This window comes from Crocodylus porosus, unplaced genomic scaffold (genome assembly GCF_001723895.1).
Source record: "Crocodylus porosus isolate Cpor-Errol unplaced genomic scaffold, CroPor_comp1, whole genome shotgun sequence".
NCBI lineage: Eukaryota > Metazoa > Chordata > Crocodylia > Crocodylidae > Crocodylus > Crocodylus porosus.
In genome coordinates this window covers 5,792,417-5,807,703 of record NW_017728916.1, presented here as the reverse complement: position 1 = coordinate 5,807,703, position 15,287 = coordinate 5,792,417, and the positions used below count along the sequence as shown (strand labels likewise).

Below are 15,287 nucleotides of genomic sequence, written 5' to 3'. Positions count from 1 at the left end.
CAAAGTGATGTAAAAGCCTCCCTCACACATCTCAGCCTTCTGACTAAGGTACCCCTATATGTTATGAACTTGGGAGGCTTCCACCCAGGTGTTAAATTTAGTCAACCACCCCAACCATTTCACCAACAATTGCTTCTTTCTTCTCTTTCCTTTCATTGCTAGAACTTTTTCAACCCTGTAAACACTGTCCTGTTTGGGGTTCACTTGTTGTAGTTCTTCAGGGTAAAAAGAACCCTCAGTAGGTTCTTCTTCATTATCTTTTAGGTGGTATACAGGCATCTGTACGTGCCTAAGGACATCAACCACCATGAAAATCTCATTGGTGAATGTTTGTTCATAATCTTTTTCAAACCTTCCTTTGGTCCTAGACACCCTTACGTAGTCTCCTTTTCTGAACATGGGTGCTGCTGCTTTCATTTTGAAATAGTCTCCATACATGGTTTTCCACACCCATGGAGAGTTTGAGAAGTTCACACCCGCAGGCCTGGTGTGGATAGTTCTGTGAAAACTGTGGTTGTAGCTCTTTATAAAATTTAGTAACACATCAATGTAGCAAAAGGTGTTGTGGGCTGTAAAATACCTCCACATCTTTGATTTTAATGTTCTGCTCTACCACCATTGCTTTCACTTTACTATTCATCACAAAATGATGAATATTATACTGTTTTAACAGTTTGCTTAAAGACTTATTTAAAATTATTTCCCCTGATCAGTCTGTTATTTTTGAGGTACACGGTCCTCTGTAAAATGGTTTTAAAGGCCTGAGCTATTTCACCACCTGACTTGTCTTTTAGACCCATGGCCCAGGCATACTTTGATAATATGTCTATCACTGTTAAGATGAGCTTAACCCCCCACGATTGTGCTTGGAAATCTGCTGCATATCTACCAAGTCTGCCTGCCATTGCACATCAATATCTGAAACAACAGTCTTGTTTCCTTTAAAACGTCTTCTTGCTGGTTTGTGTAGGGTGTAAAAGTCCTGATCTGAAAGCCGGGTAGCCACCCCACTTCTGTTCAGAACCTTATTCTCCCTTTTGGTGGCTTCAAAAAGCGTGTTCACCCTGCCAAAACTCCCAGCTTCACCAGGAGAGTAATAAACTTCCTTTAACAAAGCCTCCTGTGTAGACATGTCTGGTAACTACTGTGCCTCACCCCACGCTAACACACATGTGGTGCATTCAAATGGTTGAGGACAAATTTAAACCATGGTAAAGCAAGGTTTATTAAGCAGAGGTCTTAATACAACATTAACAGAGGTCTTCAGCCTCATCTTGAACAGTTGTTCAAAACCAGGTCATGCAAGAAACCTTCTAAACAGGGTTGGGATTTTTTTTTATTTGAAAATAGCACTCTAGTATTCCCCTGCTTGGTGACCTCTATGGCCTCATAGCCCTGCTTGGTAACCTCCATAGGCTCAAAGCCTTGGTTAGTGGTCACTGTCTTTGGACAAAAATGTTGAATCAGTCTTTGGTCTTGAACTGCTCTCTTTTGGACACAAACAAAAACAGTTCGTGTAAAAGACCTTTACTTTTGGTGGGGTGCCAATGTACAGGTTTTGAAAGCTCTCTGTGAAGGTGTCGTCTACCTGCAAAAACATTTTTATTAACACAGGCCCAGACAGTTACAAGAAAAGTACCTCACAAAAATCATCTAAATTAGTAACCTCAGCAGAGACCCTTGAGACAGTGTTGTCCATGCTCTCCACAAGCAGGTCTGATATGGACTGCTTGAGTTCTGTCATGGGCCCTGGTCTTGTTTTGGTAGGCTTGGCATCCATCTCACACCCCTGAATCTCCTCCATGTCTACCCTGCTTGCCTTAGCACAGTCTTAGACAAACAGAGAGCTCGCTTGGGAAAGCAGATAGACCTGGTAGTCTTGCAGCCTAAGCCCGAACCCCTTTACTCACTCCAGTTGGTTCAGCATCATTCTTGGGGAGGTTTGACACCTCTGAAACCCCCACCAATTGTTTGGAGGTGCTGGGGCAGGTTGTTAGAGGGGTCACATTCCCACACTGGTCTCACCCACTTGTCACATTTGCATTGAAAGGTGGTGAGCGTATATATTATTCTCACCAACTCGGTGGGGGTCCATCTTGACTCCTAATGGTGCTTCAGGAACTCCTGCTTTCTCTGGAACTCTTACTGCTGCTCCTGCTGCTCCCTCTGGAGCTGTTGCTGCTGGAGTTGGAGCTGCTGAAACAGCTGCTGCTGTTGCTGCTGGAGCCCCTCTAGCCATTTTAGCAAGGCTCCCGTTTCCATTGCTGGAGTTAAATTTAGAATGCCCATGTTCTCCACCACGTGTAGCAGGTTGTTACTTTTTCAGCCAAGCCCAGGAGCCAGCCTTCCCCCTTTCCTATTTTAAACTAAACAGAATAAACAAAACATCAAAAACACCCTCCCCCCACCCTTCCAGGGCAAGGGCTTTACTGCAGTGCTTCAGTGTTGCTTTTCCTCTCAGCTTCCTCCTTCCCAGCCTCATTTAGTTTTTAACTTCTTCCAGGGTCAGCCAATCATCCCCATCAGCTGGCCTAGCACTCCTACAGCTGGGCTCCAGCCCCTGAGTCATAAACCTTGTTACAGGCACCTTTAAGGAAATAACAAGGTTATGAAAAAATATAAGATGGTACTCTTGGGGGATTTTAATTTCCTGGATATTCACTGGAAGAATGTTGCTGCAACCTCTAAATGTCCACCATGATCCTAACATGTAAAGTACAGGTTTTTGACCTACAAAATTCAGGCTATGACCAGGGAATCATCTCTTTTAGGTGTTGCTTTGACCAATAAGGAGGAACTGTTTGAGAAGATGAAGGTGACTGGAAACTTGAGAGGAAGCAATCATGATATGATAGAAATCATGATTCTGAGAAAGGGAATGTATGCAGCTAACAAATAAAGATACTGGACTAAGAAGGGGCAGATTTCAGTCAACTGGTACACAGACTGAAGAGAGGTGTCAAAGACAGTGTGCAGTCCAGATCTTCCCTACAGAGCCCTATGATCTGGCCTGTGATAATGCCATGGGTATTGCACTGCAGCATGCAGTATGCATCAGATTGGGCTGGATCTGGCACGTGGGGCCAGTTTACTGCATACTCTGCACACAGTACATAGGGCTGATTTGGTGTATGCACTGCATGTGATGTACAGGCCAGTCTGGGGCAAGTGCTGCATGCAGCAGTGTAAGCGGGCTGCCAAGCCAGCTGGCCTCTGCCTGCAGGTTCTGCTCCCTGAAGAGCTCCTCAGCTAGTCCTCTCATTAAAAACACAGTGTTTGAGCAGCAAACAAATGAACATCAAACCAAACCTTTCTGCTCTGTTTGGGGTCCTAGGAAGGGAACCCTTTAGTTCTGGCCCCAGAATAGTATCTTGGCCCTCCTTGGTAGTAAACTTGTTCAGCTCATAGCTTGCCTTCTGCTCACAACTGTTCCCTCACAGATTGCTTCTCTTCTGCTCCTAGGGAGACATTTCTTCATTATCTAACACTCCACAGCTAAGCTTTATCAACGTGGTTGAGTGTTCCCTTTTAAAGGTGGAGGCCACCCTGTTACAGGCTGCTGCACTAGACAGGCCTTGTGCTACTCGTCTGACCCATAGATCATGATGAGTTTGATACCCCTGGGTTCAGAATAAAAGAGTTCAGGAGAACCTGCAGTTTCTAAAGGACATAGCACAGGAAGCTTGACAAAAGGCTATTCCAACATGGGGGAAACATAAGAAGAACAGAAGAAGACTGATGTGGCTATGGAAGGAGCTTCTCAGATGCCTCAAAATACATATACATATACATATATGTATCCACTCCCGGCAAGGAGCCATGCAATATGTATATGTATATACTGGGTGGAGGAAACCCTGGTAGGGATATGAATGATGGTTAGCCAGTTGGCTTAGAATTTATGTTGTAGCCCAGGAGCTTGAGTTTTCTGTTTCTTAGTTGTATAAGACCAGAGGACCAGAAAGACAAAGAAAGTTTAAAAGACTGGGCTGTGACAGGGCGCGACCTAGGGGTGCTGTGATCTCCCCTAGTGCCCCCTACTGTGCCAAGTCGGTTTCAATGCACCCTCACTATCTCTTGCTGGGAGGGGGCTGGCCCCGAGCACAGACCCAGCTGTGGAAGCCGGGCCCCACCCCCACCTCCACCTGCAGCAATGAGTGACCATGACAGGCAGCAGCCTGTCACTGCTTCCTGAAGCATGAGCTCCTTCCCGGCAGGGGCCACTCTGCGGAGCGCGGCAGTAATGCGGGGGGCTTACAGGGCTCTGGCCCACTTGGGACCCTGGTGCTGTCACACACAGCCTGCTGCAGCTCTGCCAGCCCCGCAGCGCAGTGCCCCCATCAGGAAGGGGCTCGCGCTCCCCCACATGATGAGAGGGGCTGCTGCCCCCAACAAGCGCCCTGCCCCTTCCTGCTGCAGAAGCAGGAGTGGGCATGGCCAGGCAGGGTCCCTGAAGGGAGAACAGGGCAGGGAGCATGGTGGCGAGGGCGGGCAGACCCAGTTGCAAGTGGGGTAGAGGGGAGACTAACTCTTCTCCCTGCCCCTCTCTGCCTCAGGGGCCATGGTGCCCTGCTGCTGCAGCAGTAGGGGGGAGCACCCTCTTGCTGGGAGGGGGCTTGCCCCAAACACAGACTGAGCTGAGGGGGCCATGCCCTGCCCCCGCCCAGCAGCTGGAGTAGCAATGTCACGGCTTACCAGACCATAAGCCCCTTTCCAAGCGGGGGCTGATCTGTGGGGCTGGCAAAGCTGCTGCAGAGCATGGCAGTACTGCGGGGGGCTTGCAGGGCTCTGGCCTGCTTGGGATCCTGGTGCTGCCATGCACAGCCTGCTGCAGCTCTGCCAGCCCTGCATCACAGTGACCCTGCTGGGAAGGGGCTCGTGCTCCCCCACATTATGACAGGAGCTGCTGCCCCCAACAAAGGGTCCTGACCCCTCCTGCTCCAGCTGCAGGCGGGGACACAGCCAGATGCTGGTCGGCAGGGCCCCTTGGAGTGGGGCGACAGGGACAGGGGTTATGCCTCCTCTGTCCAGCAGAGGAGACACCAGGGGTCCTATTCCTGGGCAGGAAGCATGGTGGCAAGGGCAGGCAGGCCCAGGTGCCAGTGGGGGTAGAGGGGAGCCTAACTCTCCTCCCTGCCCCACTCTGCCTCAGGGGCCATGATGCCCAGCTGCTGCAGCAGCAAGGGGAGATGCCTGGCAGACCCAGCTCAGGTCACTGCTGGTGGGATAGAGAGGGAGGAATTAAACCCCTCTCTGGCCAGTTCAGCACTGACTGGCCATGCCCCCACCCAGCACAGTTTCAAGGCATCCAAGGGTGTGCCCACATTGCCTCAGTCCAGAGTCCTGGTACAAATTGGTTCAGCCTAGACAGGTTAGACTAACCTGCAAAGGTTGAACCAGTTCAGACTGTGGCTTTTTTATTGTCTGTCCCTAGCCTAAATGTATGAGAGATGTGCTATATGTGAGGGGGATGTTACATGTGACTATGGTCAAGGCCTATGTGACTGTGGTCAAGGCACCCAAGGGAGAGAAGAGGTACAGATCTGCCTATAACACCCAGGCAGAGATGAGACCTGTGGATTTCCCAGAAAGACTTTCTGAATCCCTGGCTGTAAAGCTTTCTGTTGTCTTTTTGGTTTATTGTATTGCTTTTTAAATTAAACTATGTATTGTCACTCCATCTTATTGGGCTGCGTCTTAGTTTAGGTGAAGTCTAATATTAAATCTGGTAACAATGACATTACCATGGATTGTAGTTTCTGGAAACTGGAGTTCATAGTATATGCAAGGAAATATGGCAAGAGTAGTTTCTCCTGCTTACAGGGCAAATGTGAAAGAAAATTCTGCAAGTGAGCCACAGGAAACAGAACAGTGAGCAAGGTGGCTCTCTAGCTGCTGTCACTGTTATTTACTACAAGAAAAGATCTTTTTTTCTTTCATTCTGCCTTAAAAAAAGCCAGGGCTCATATGTTATTCTCACATTTTATGGGAGAAAATATAGTATTTGAAAACAGTCATATCCCCCTACCTTAGTTTCACCAAATTAAAAATATGCCTAATTCTCTCAACCCCTCCTCAGTTTGCATCCAACCTCTTTATCATCTTTCTTGCTTGTTTTTGGATCCTTTTCAGTTTCTCCACATTCTTCTTAAATTGTAATGCCCAGAACAGAACACAATATATTATCTAGGCCAGGTACAGACATTCCTCTTTTACCAGTATAGGTGATTGGACACTGGTCTATACTCATAACAGAACAGAAGTTCGGCCCACAGACTGGTTTAAAAGGGGTGGAACCCAGTCTAAGATTTGACACCCCCCATCATCGCCACCACTGCCACCAAAAGGCAAATGTGTGTTCTGTTCACTACCAATTAAACTACGCTGCTTACAGAAAACTGCATAACTTAGACTGGTTCCACCTTGGGCTTTTTGAATGTTCGTACCTAATCCTAAGAACTAACAAGTACTGAGTAGAGGGTTACTGCTACCTCCTGCTTCTTACTGTAGTATTTTGGGCTCCTGCTAGTGCAGCCTAAAATTGCACTTGCTTTTTCATATTGCTGGCTCATGTTGAATCTGAGATCTACCAAAATGTCCAAAACCATTCTCAGCAACACTACTGCCTAACTAGAAATCTCTTATTGTGAACTTGTACACTTATTTTATGTAGGGAAGCTTAAACACCTTACTTTTTGTCTTTGTTGAACTTGACTGAGTCATCTTCTGTTCATTCTCCAGCCCGTCAAGATTCTTCAGAATTTTATCTATTCCCTCAAAGTGTTGAAAAGCCTTTCCAGCTTTGTCATCCACAAACTTGATCAGGGAAGTTCTCTCTTACATTGAAATCATTACTAAAAATGTTAAATAACACCAGACCCAGAATACACCCCTGTGGAACTGGACTTGAAACCTCCTACTATTTTGACATTGATACAATTACTCTATGTTTGTAATCATGGCAAGAAGCAATCAGAAAATCATCTAATTCTAGTCTGACCACTTATCGTAGGCTATGTCATGGCTGCCTCTAACAGTAGGAGATTCAGCTCGGTGGTCCAGGAAGTCTGTTCTAGTCTAATCTTCTGTGTTCCAACGTAATTCAATACTTTGGGATTCTTCAGGATGAAAGGTACTGACCAAAGGTGGGTATTAATAAGATTACCCCTTGCTTTTAATTTGGTAGCAGGAAGTTTAGAAATCAGCATTTTATCCATATTCATGTTTTTTTCTTACATTCCCTATAAAACACCTTAACTTCTCTTCTTAGTTTGTGAATCTGTTGGCTACATCTGTGGTTTTTCAGCTGACTGTCTACAGATTTCCATCTAGCGTGAATTGAAATAGACTTATTCAGACAATGGAGACTGCATCAAGTTCCCACTTGCTAATGTTTTAATGGACTGCTCTGTTTCCACATTAAAGCACTTGGTTTGTATGTGCACTATTGTATGTGCTGTAAACCTGCCTGTCTTGCCCTCTAGTGGCTGTTATGAAAATAGTTTAACATTAATCCAGACAGTTGATGTCTCTTCTGAGATGAGTCTGGAGCAGAAGGCTTGGAGTCTGATTTCATTTTTCAGTAAATCAGTGCCAGTGTCATAAGAAATGGTCTTAGGTAGGCAAACAAACAGGAAACTCCCCCAAAACAGAGTGAAAGAATGGAATGATATTGGATATACATGGAAGTAACAATTGCATTGATATCAAAAGATATCAGCATGAGCCTTAGGGTGCAACTGTTATATCTGCACGATTTTGTAACCATACTAGTGTACTGAAACTGCTGCAAATTTAACCTTCTTTTATTCAGAGTAAAAATTAGTGTGCTTTAGCTATATTATATTGCTACAGCAGGGGTGGCAAACAGGAGCACACAAGCCACAAGTAGCATGAGGTGCTGTGTGCAAGCCCCAGATGCTAAGGAAAGGGAGGCACAGGAATGGAAGCAGGGATTGGAACACTGCAAGGGGAGGTGTCAGCTGTCATCACTAAGAGCCAGATTAACACTTCTCTGGCCCTGAAGCTGCTGCCAAATTCACACCCCCATCACTGTATGAAACTGCAGCAGTTGTGGGGATGGAGAAGGGTTAACCTGACCCTTTCTTAGCAGTGATACTTCTTGCTGCAGCAACCTGCCCTTATTCTGCTCTGGGCAGCAGGGTTGCCAACCGTCCAGGAGCCTAACTGAAGCTCTGTGTTGTGAGTGAGCCATGGAGCAGAGCACTGCCATCCGATGTCTGAATGAGAGCACAGCGCCCTGCAGGCAGCATTCTCTCAGGGCATTGTAGGCCATGGAAGCCCTCCCCACAACAGCTACGTGCTGCTGCTGCATCTTGTACTTGCCTGTAACAATGCTTGTTCACAGGTAGGCAGACGGTAGTTCTTCCTTGGGTCTCCATACCAGGATGGGGAGTAGGGCCAGTGGAGGTAAGGCTGGGGAGGGAGACCTGGGGGGCATCAGGACGAGGGGGTGAGTAGGGGACCCCTAGGATGGGGTCAGCACAGTGTAAAACCATTGCATCACGTGAGCAGGATTGCCAAGAATGTTTTTTTTGTACTGATAACTGGAACACTTTTTACTGACAGCCAAACTTTTTACTATGTTGGGTGGTAACCACCTGAATTTGAACCCTGCCCTTGTCAAGGGCCTGGCAAAAGCCTTATATTTACAGTATGGAAAATATATGCTAGTAAAAATAATTTGGTTGTCTAGTAAAAAGTTTGCAGATTGTCGGTAAAAATTTTTGTCTTCAGTTGGCAACCTTGCTGTGTAGCCACAGCTGGAGGTTCAAGACCCCTGCCTCTATTCTGGTGCCCCAAGGTACAAACTCTGAGGTGCGCATCTGGGGGACAGGGATTGGAGTAGCACTTGAGGCAGGGAGGCTAAACTTGTGGCAAGCCTGCCGAAAAGCTTGGCCACCACCATGATACAGGATCAGGCAGATATCAGATTTATGATTAAATTGTTATATTTGCTCATGGCAGCTGTTCTCCCCTATTAAACCCATACCTGCAGATTCAGTTTTGTTCAGAGAAGGTCCTTACACCATAGTTGTCACTAGAGTGCTTGTCCATTAGTAAGCTGAGCATTGTGAGGGGTGTCTGCCTACTACTGTCTGCCTACCTGTGATCATGTGGAGTTGCTTCAATTTCCCCGGTTCCTTGAACAGCTCTGGGAGTTCTTGGACTGGGTTTATCTTTGGAGTTTTAGTCTTGCCTCAATCCAGACTCTGTACTAGGCTTAATTCTTCACTTGCTTTACAGCTCAGCAATGGTCAATTAGGTCTTTTGTACAGATGTATTTTCCTAAATAGAAATCTTGTGCTGCAGCTGTCACATGCTATTTGGTCCTTGGCTCTTGGAGAACTCATTTCACCATCTCAGGCTGGCCACTAAGAAAGCTCATCCTCCTGCATAGGTAGGCTTTATCTTACCCCACAGAGTTCTGTTGTGCCAGAGGAGCAGAGTTGTCACCCACAGCCTTCATCCCTGAGCTTTAGACTCTTCTAGGTCTTTGGGCCTATGCCAGAAAACGCCTTGAAGATAAGGCCTGAGACCTTTAGCTTAATTCAATATTTTATGCAGAAAGTAGAGGATAAATTTGATGTGCTTGTGTTGCTGCAGTATCTGTATTGCTGCAGTACTCTGTGCGTGTGTCTACACGTGCCCCCAACTGTGCAGTAACTGCCGTCACTGCACAGTCCCGGTGGTGCACGAGTTGTTTCTGACCCTACTTCACAGTAACAAGTTACTGTGCAGAGTAGCTCATCATTACTGTGCAGTAGCATTGGTGTCATGGTTGTTATGATGACAGCATCTTGTGCAGATGAGCCTTCTGTGTACTAACAGCTTCACATCCAGATGTATCACGTTACTACTTTTCAGATAAGAGGTGACAAGGCATAAATAACTGAGATCAGGTCTATTCATTAATATGGGTCAGAGTCTTTTAGCCTGTTGGAGATGACAGGAGGTGCTGCTTATGCATACTTCTTTCTGAGAGTTTAGCCTCAACAAGAAATTCAGGGGTACTTCTAAACTATGGATTGAATTAACCCAATGTGGGCATGAACCTTCAACCATAGAAGACTGCACCCTAATTACTAATTCTGCAGAGTGCCTTCCCTGGCTTCCAGCATCACTTCTGTCTTGCTTGGGTTCAGCTGTCCTACATCTATGAGCTAACCTTGTGTAGGTAATGGTCATCTTTGTAGTAACAGCAGGATCCTGTGTGAGGAGTGATAGGTACAGCTGTATGCCGTCTTCATGTTGCTGGTACTTTCTTGGGCTTGATCATGTGGGGTTGCTTCAGTTTCCCCAGTTCCTTGAACAGCTCTGGGAGTTCTTGGACTGGGTTTATTTTTGGAGTTTTAGTCTTGCCTCAATTCAGCCTCTGTACTAGGCCTAATTCTTCACTTGCACATGCAACGACTAGGGCTGCTTTATGTTCACCTTTCTAATGTGGTCACTCTCTGGCTGTTTTGGAGGTCTGCTGTGGACTCAGGCTGAAACGTGCTGCATCTTTGGCACCTGGTGTCAGGCAATGACATGGTTAGTGTTGCCTGTGGGTCTGGTGGGACCCTGGGATGTTTCTTGTTCCTTGAAGCTCTCAACATTGTCTAGTTGCTGTAATGTCTTACTCAAGGATAAAGATAATGTTGAGTTGCAATGGCTCTAACATGCAGCAGACTCTTGTGGCGCAAATAATATGATCACATCATTTCACCATGAAACCTGCCTGTGAAGTCACAGCATTATGCTAGGGCATATAGGCATAGGGTGGTGGGCTGTGACAAAATCTTTCAACAGATTCCCCCTCTCCTAGAAATCATGGACACAACTTATATCATAAATACTGTTTGGGGAGAAAATAAAATGTTTGTCAAACTTGCCAGTGATGGCAATATAAGACTCCTTTTTCATGACTAAATGATAGCATGTCGTCAGCCTGTGATCCAATCAGATATGGGAGAGAATTGATCTGCTCCTCTGGCTTGTTTTTCAAACTGGATGCTTGCCTAAATGTCTTAGATCTGGTCTTCCCTCTGGTTCTTACCTGCCTGGAAAGTGAATTGCTCTGAAGCTAGTCTCTGATAGGCAGGAGCCCAAGTGCTGGAGCCAAGACTTACACTTGGAACTTCTGTGAGTCATGTAAAACTCACTTGAGCTTGATCTCAGGGCTTCCACCATTATCCTGATGCTGCCACTATGTCACATTTGCTCTTTTGGGAAATATGCTCTTTCAGTACAAGCTGCAGAACAGCAGCTTCTAGCAGAGAAGGAAAAGAGTAAAGCATTATTGCAACTTCGTTCAACACAGCTCAACTCCATGCTTGCTAGACCTCACCAAGCAACCCTGACATCAAAATGACTCCATTCTAGTGACCACTGCTAGAGTACAGACACCAAAATTGGATTATGCCACGTGACCCGTGGGGTGGGGTAACTGGGAAATGAGTTTTGGAGCTTTTGCATCTGTGACCTTGTCACTATGCTTTGAAGTTTCTCTAGATCAGCATGTGGTCCTTGAGCTGGATCTGGCCCGTGGAGCCAGAGAAGGTTTTGCCTGTGGCTAGGCAGTCTTATCTGTGCTATACTACAGCCAGGCATCAGTGAGAAGTGGGGCTAGGGTTTGGCCACACTTCATCTGTGTGGGATGTAGAAACAACAGCAGCAGCCACCTGTATCAAGCGAACTGGCCCACCATGGACCTGCACTGGCTTCACCACTCAAAGCCACTCCTCACTTCACCACTCCCCAGTTCACTACTCAAAGCTTCCTCTCCCTGCTATGAATAATAATTCTGGGATATTTCATCAGCATCACTAATATGGTCTCAACAGAGCATCTTTTTGAATCATTTATTCCAGGGGTGGACAACCTGCAGCATTCATGCCACAAGTGGCAGGTCTGGAAGGAAGCAGAGAGAATGGCAGCAGATGGAGCAGGCAGGAAAGTACACAGCTCAATAGATGTGGCAGACAGGGCAGGGAAGAGAGTGCAGAGTGGTGGATCAACAGGGGAAGCAGACTGGAGTGGCACTTAGGGAGAAGCGGGGCTTACCTTGTGGCACACCAGTCAAAAAGGTTGGCCACCACCTGTATAGTCTGTTGTGGTCTATAAATGGTCAGGAAGCCTTTGCCAGCTTTGTCTCTGGTTTCCAAGGTTAGCTGAACTAATTCACATTAAGTTGTTTTATGAGGTGCACCTCTTTTTGTACCTGATTTTTGCAGAGATGAGTGATGCTGTCTGCTCCCTGCCCTGTCTAGGCCATGGTCAGGGTTTGGATTTACGGTGGTCAGAAGGCCTTGTTACACCTTATGCTGTATGCCACACAAGTATTGTTCGGCTTAGTGCTAGCTTGGAGTTTGGAACGGCCTCACCAAAGCCTAAAAAACCTTCTCTGCCTGCCTCCCCCCTGCACAGCTGTGACTTGTCCCTAGCAGCTTCCTGAGCAAGGGCAGGACGAGGAGCTATAGCTGTGAGTTGCCACTAGAGGGCTTGGGAGCCAGGACAGGCTTCTCTCCCTGCTCAAAGCTGTGCAAGGAGAGAGAGATGTTTGTGGGCAGAAAAAAATCCCTCATCTGGTAACCCATGCTGCCTGCACCAGTGGTATCATGATCCCTTCATGAAGGTGAATGATACCATCCAGGTGGACTTGAGGACTGGGAAAATTGCTGGCTTCATCGAGTTTGACACAGGTAGGTCCCTTCTTCTCTTGTTCTGCCCCTGTACTCCACTCTGACTAAACACATGTTAATTGGGAGGTGAGGGTTTTTTGTGGTGACTTTTATAGATAAGGAAAGAAGTAGCTTTTACCTGCTTGGTAACTCCCCTGCCCCCCTGCCCGTTCCTTCTGCAAGGAGATAAGCATCATAATAAATTAGGTTTTGAAATTTTGGGGGGGGGGCCTCAATTCACAAAAGTTATGAAAAGGCATCTCGAGTCTAATGAGGGGTGCCTTGAATCTAAAAAGGTTAAGGACCAGAGATCTAGACCTTGACTGTCCTTCTGATCCCATCATCAGCCTGAAACAAAAGCAGTCACTTGAACTCAACCTTGGGAAAGCTGGTGCCTGTTTTGTTCCTTCTTAGTAGAGAGGGATTGCCCAAGATGTGCCCATTTTTACTCCACAAACACCCATCAGCCTAAGAAATCATGACATTCATTCTGTAGTTCCAATAGAAGATGCCACACTGAACCAAAGTGGTTGATGCCCTGTGCAAGTGCAAGGAAACCAGGTCTGGAGATAGCTTAGTGCAGCTAACTTGTCAACATCTCTTTGAAGGGGAATGACAGCTAGTCATATTTAACTGATGTCCTGGTCTCCCAGGGGGCATTTTGTGCCAACAACTTCTCCAAAATCTCTCCCAACTATACTTTTGGTCCAATAAAAGTCATGTTTGGTTACTGGCAAGAAGGTAAAGAAAGACGTCTCTACCCGAGGCTTTCACAGTGAGGATGACCTTTGCATTGAAAAGACAAGTGGAATCAAGCTGTGGGCCCTGTGACTGACTTACACTGTTAGCAGAAACCTCTCTCAAAATGCAGATGAGGTCAGGAAGCATCAAGATTGAACTGTGATGGGAATTGCTGCAGGTCAGGACCCAGCAGGGGACTGTGTCTATATTAACCCTGCTGTGATGTAAGTGGCTGCTTTGAAAGTGTCTGAGGACACAGCCTTGGAACTGAGCACAGCCTCCACAGTCAGCATCTGGAGACAGTTTTCAAAAGTGATTAGGCTTTGCCCTGTGCTGTGAGGTGTAGGTCTGGTTCTGCATATACCAATGGCTTCTGGCTTCTGTTAGCTTTGCCATTCTTGGATTGGCAATCCTGCTCATGTGATGCAATGGTTTTACATTGTGCTGACCCCATCCTAGGGGTCCCCTACTCACCCCCTCATCCTGATGACAGTAGGAATAAAGTTGGTGAGTGACATGACTGACACAGTGAGATAACTGTGCAGGTGTATCATTCATTGCTAGAAAACATCAGCCTCTCAAACCATAAACACTTGGGGAAACAGTGAAAAAGGAGCTACAGTGTCTGTGCTTGGAACTGCAGTTATCCAAGGAGTACAGTTGCTGGACAACCTACCAATATTTTATGAGAGCCACCAAACAGCAACCGCAGCAAATCCCCCCGGTTGGGCGGATCCAGACCAGGCGGGAGTTCCAGGAGCCCGGGCACGATTCTGGCCTCGCTCCGGTGACCAGGGCAGAGGCTGGGCGGGCTGGGGGCAGCTCGGAGAGCCCTGGCAGGCGTGCGGAGCCCTGGTGTGGGAGCCCAGTGACCCCAGTGAGGGGCAGCTGGCCCGGGCCAGGGCGGCAGGGGCCCAGGCAGCCTTCCTCATGCAAATGTCAACCCGGATGTCCGGACGGGGCCCCAGCCGGTGGGCGAGGCCAGGCGAGAGTTCCAGGAGCCCGGGCATGATTCCGGACAACCTACCCAATAGTAGGAAGTCTCTTTTGGGTGCCGATACAACTGAATAGATCTGTGCTTTCATGTTTTCTTCATTTGCTTTGACTTGTTAGGGTTTCTGTTAGGGGTGCACTAATATAGAATTTTTGGGCTGATACCGATGGCCAATTTTTAATGAGTCATATCAGCCAATACTGGTCTGATTCTGATATGCAGCCGGGCAGCATGGAGAGTAGAGCCCAGCTGGTAAGTCTGTTGTGGGGGAAGGGGTGAGGGAAGGAGTAGGGGCAGATTGAAGACCCCACAGTAAGGGAGGGAGTGGGGCCGGGGCTGGGGCAGGCGCTGCCCAGCTGGGGCAGATCGGGTGATGTAGGTGGTGGGTGGGTCCTGCTGCTGCATGCACCCTGGGAGGGAATGGGGGTGTGTATGTCCCTGGATCTGTGCACAGGGCGAGGGCGGGCTGCCACTGCAGGCTGGGTCCAGGGTAGCGCTGGGCTCTTCCTAGCAGGGGGCTGGGCTGGGCTGTGCTCAGGACAGGCGGCAGCAGAGCTGGGATGGAGGTTATGGGGGGTGGGGCTGCAGCCACCCCAAAATTCACCATAACCCTCCTCCTCCTCCCAGTGCTGCCACCGCCTGCCCTGAGTTCAGCCCCAGCCCAGCCCCCCTGTCAGAAAAAGCCTGGTGCCTCCCTGGCCCCAGCTCACAGTGGCAGTCTGCCCTTGCCCCCCGTGCAGATCCGGGGGCATATGCCTTCTGCCCTCCCTGGGTGTGCACAGTGGCGGGAGCTGCTCCTCTCATGCCCCCTGGACAAGCTGCTTATGGCTCTGTCCCACACCCTGCCCTGGCTGTGCAGTGGCTGCCCC

The 15,287-nt window shown here is 47.8% G+C and overlaps 1 protein-coding gene and 1 long non-coding RNA gene across 2 annotated transcripts in view; both read left to right on the top strand.

The window, feature by feature from the left end:
* The first annotated feature begins 6,403 nt into the window (after positions 1-6,403).
* Positions 6,404-7,438, top strand: LOC109311095. Its single transcript, XR_002101408.1, has 2 exons — positions 6,404-7,145; positions 7,271-7,438. It is a non-coding gene; the product is annotated as an uncharacterized LOC109311095 (long non-coding RNA).
* Positions 7,439-12,631: 5,193 nt separating this feature from the next.
* The window catches only part of CENPI (centromere protein I), a 25,545-nt gene continuing 22,889 nt past the window's right edge, over positions 12,632-15,287 (top strand). Inside the window, exon 1 of the mRNA XM_019536153.1 lies at positions 12,632-12,704. Coding sequence (XP_019391698.1) covers positions 12,632-12,704 — 73 coding nt within the window. The remainder of the gene's footprint in view (positions 12,705-15,287) is intronic.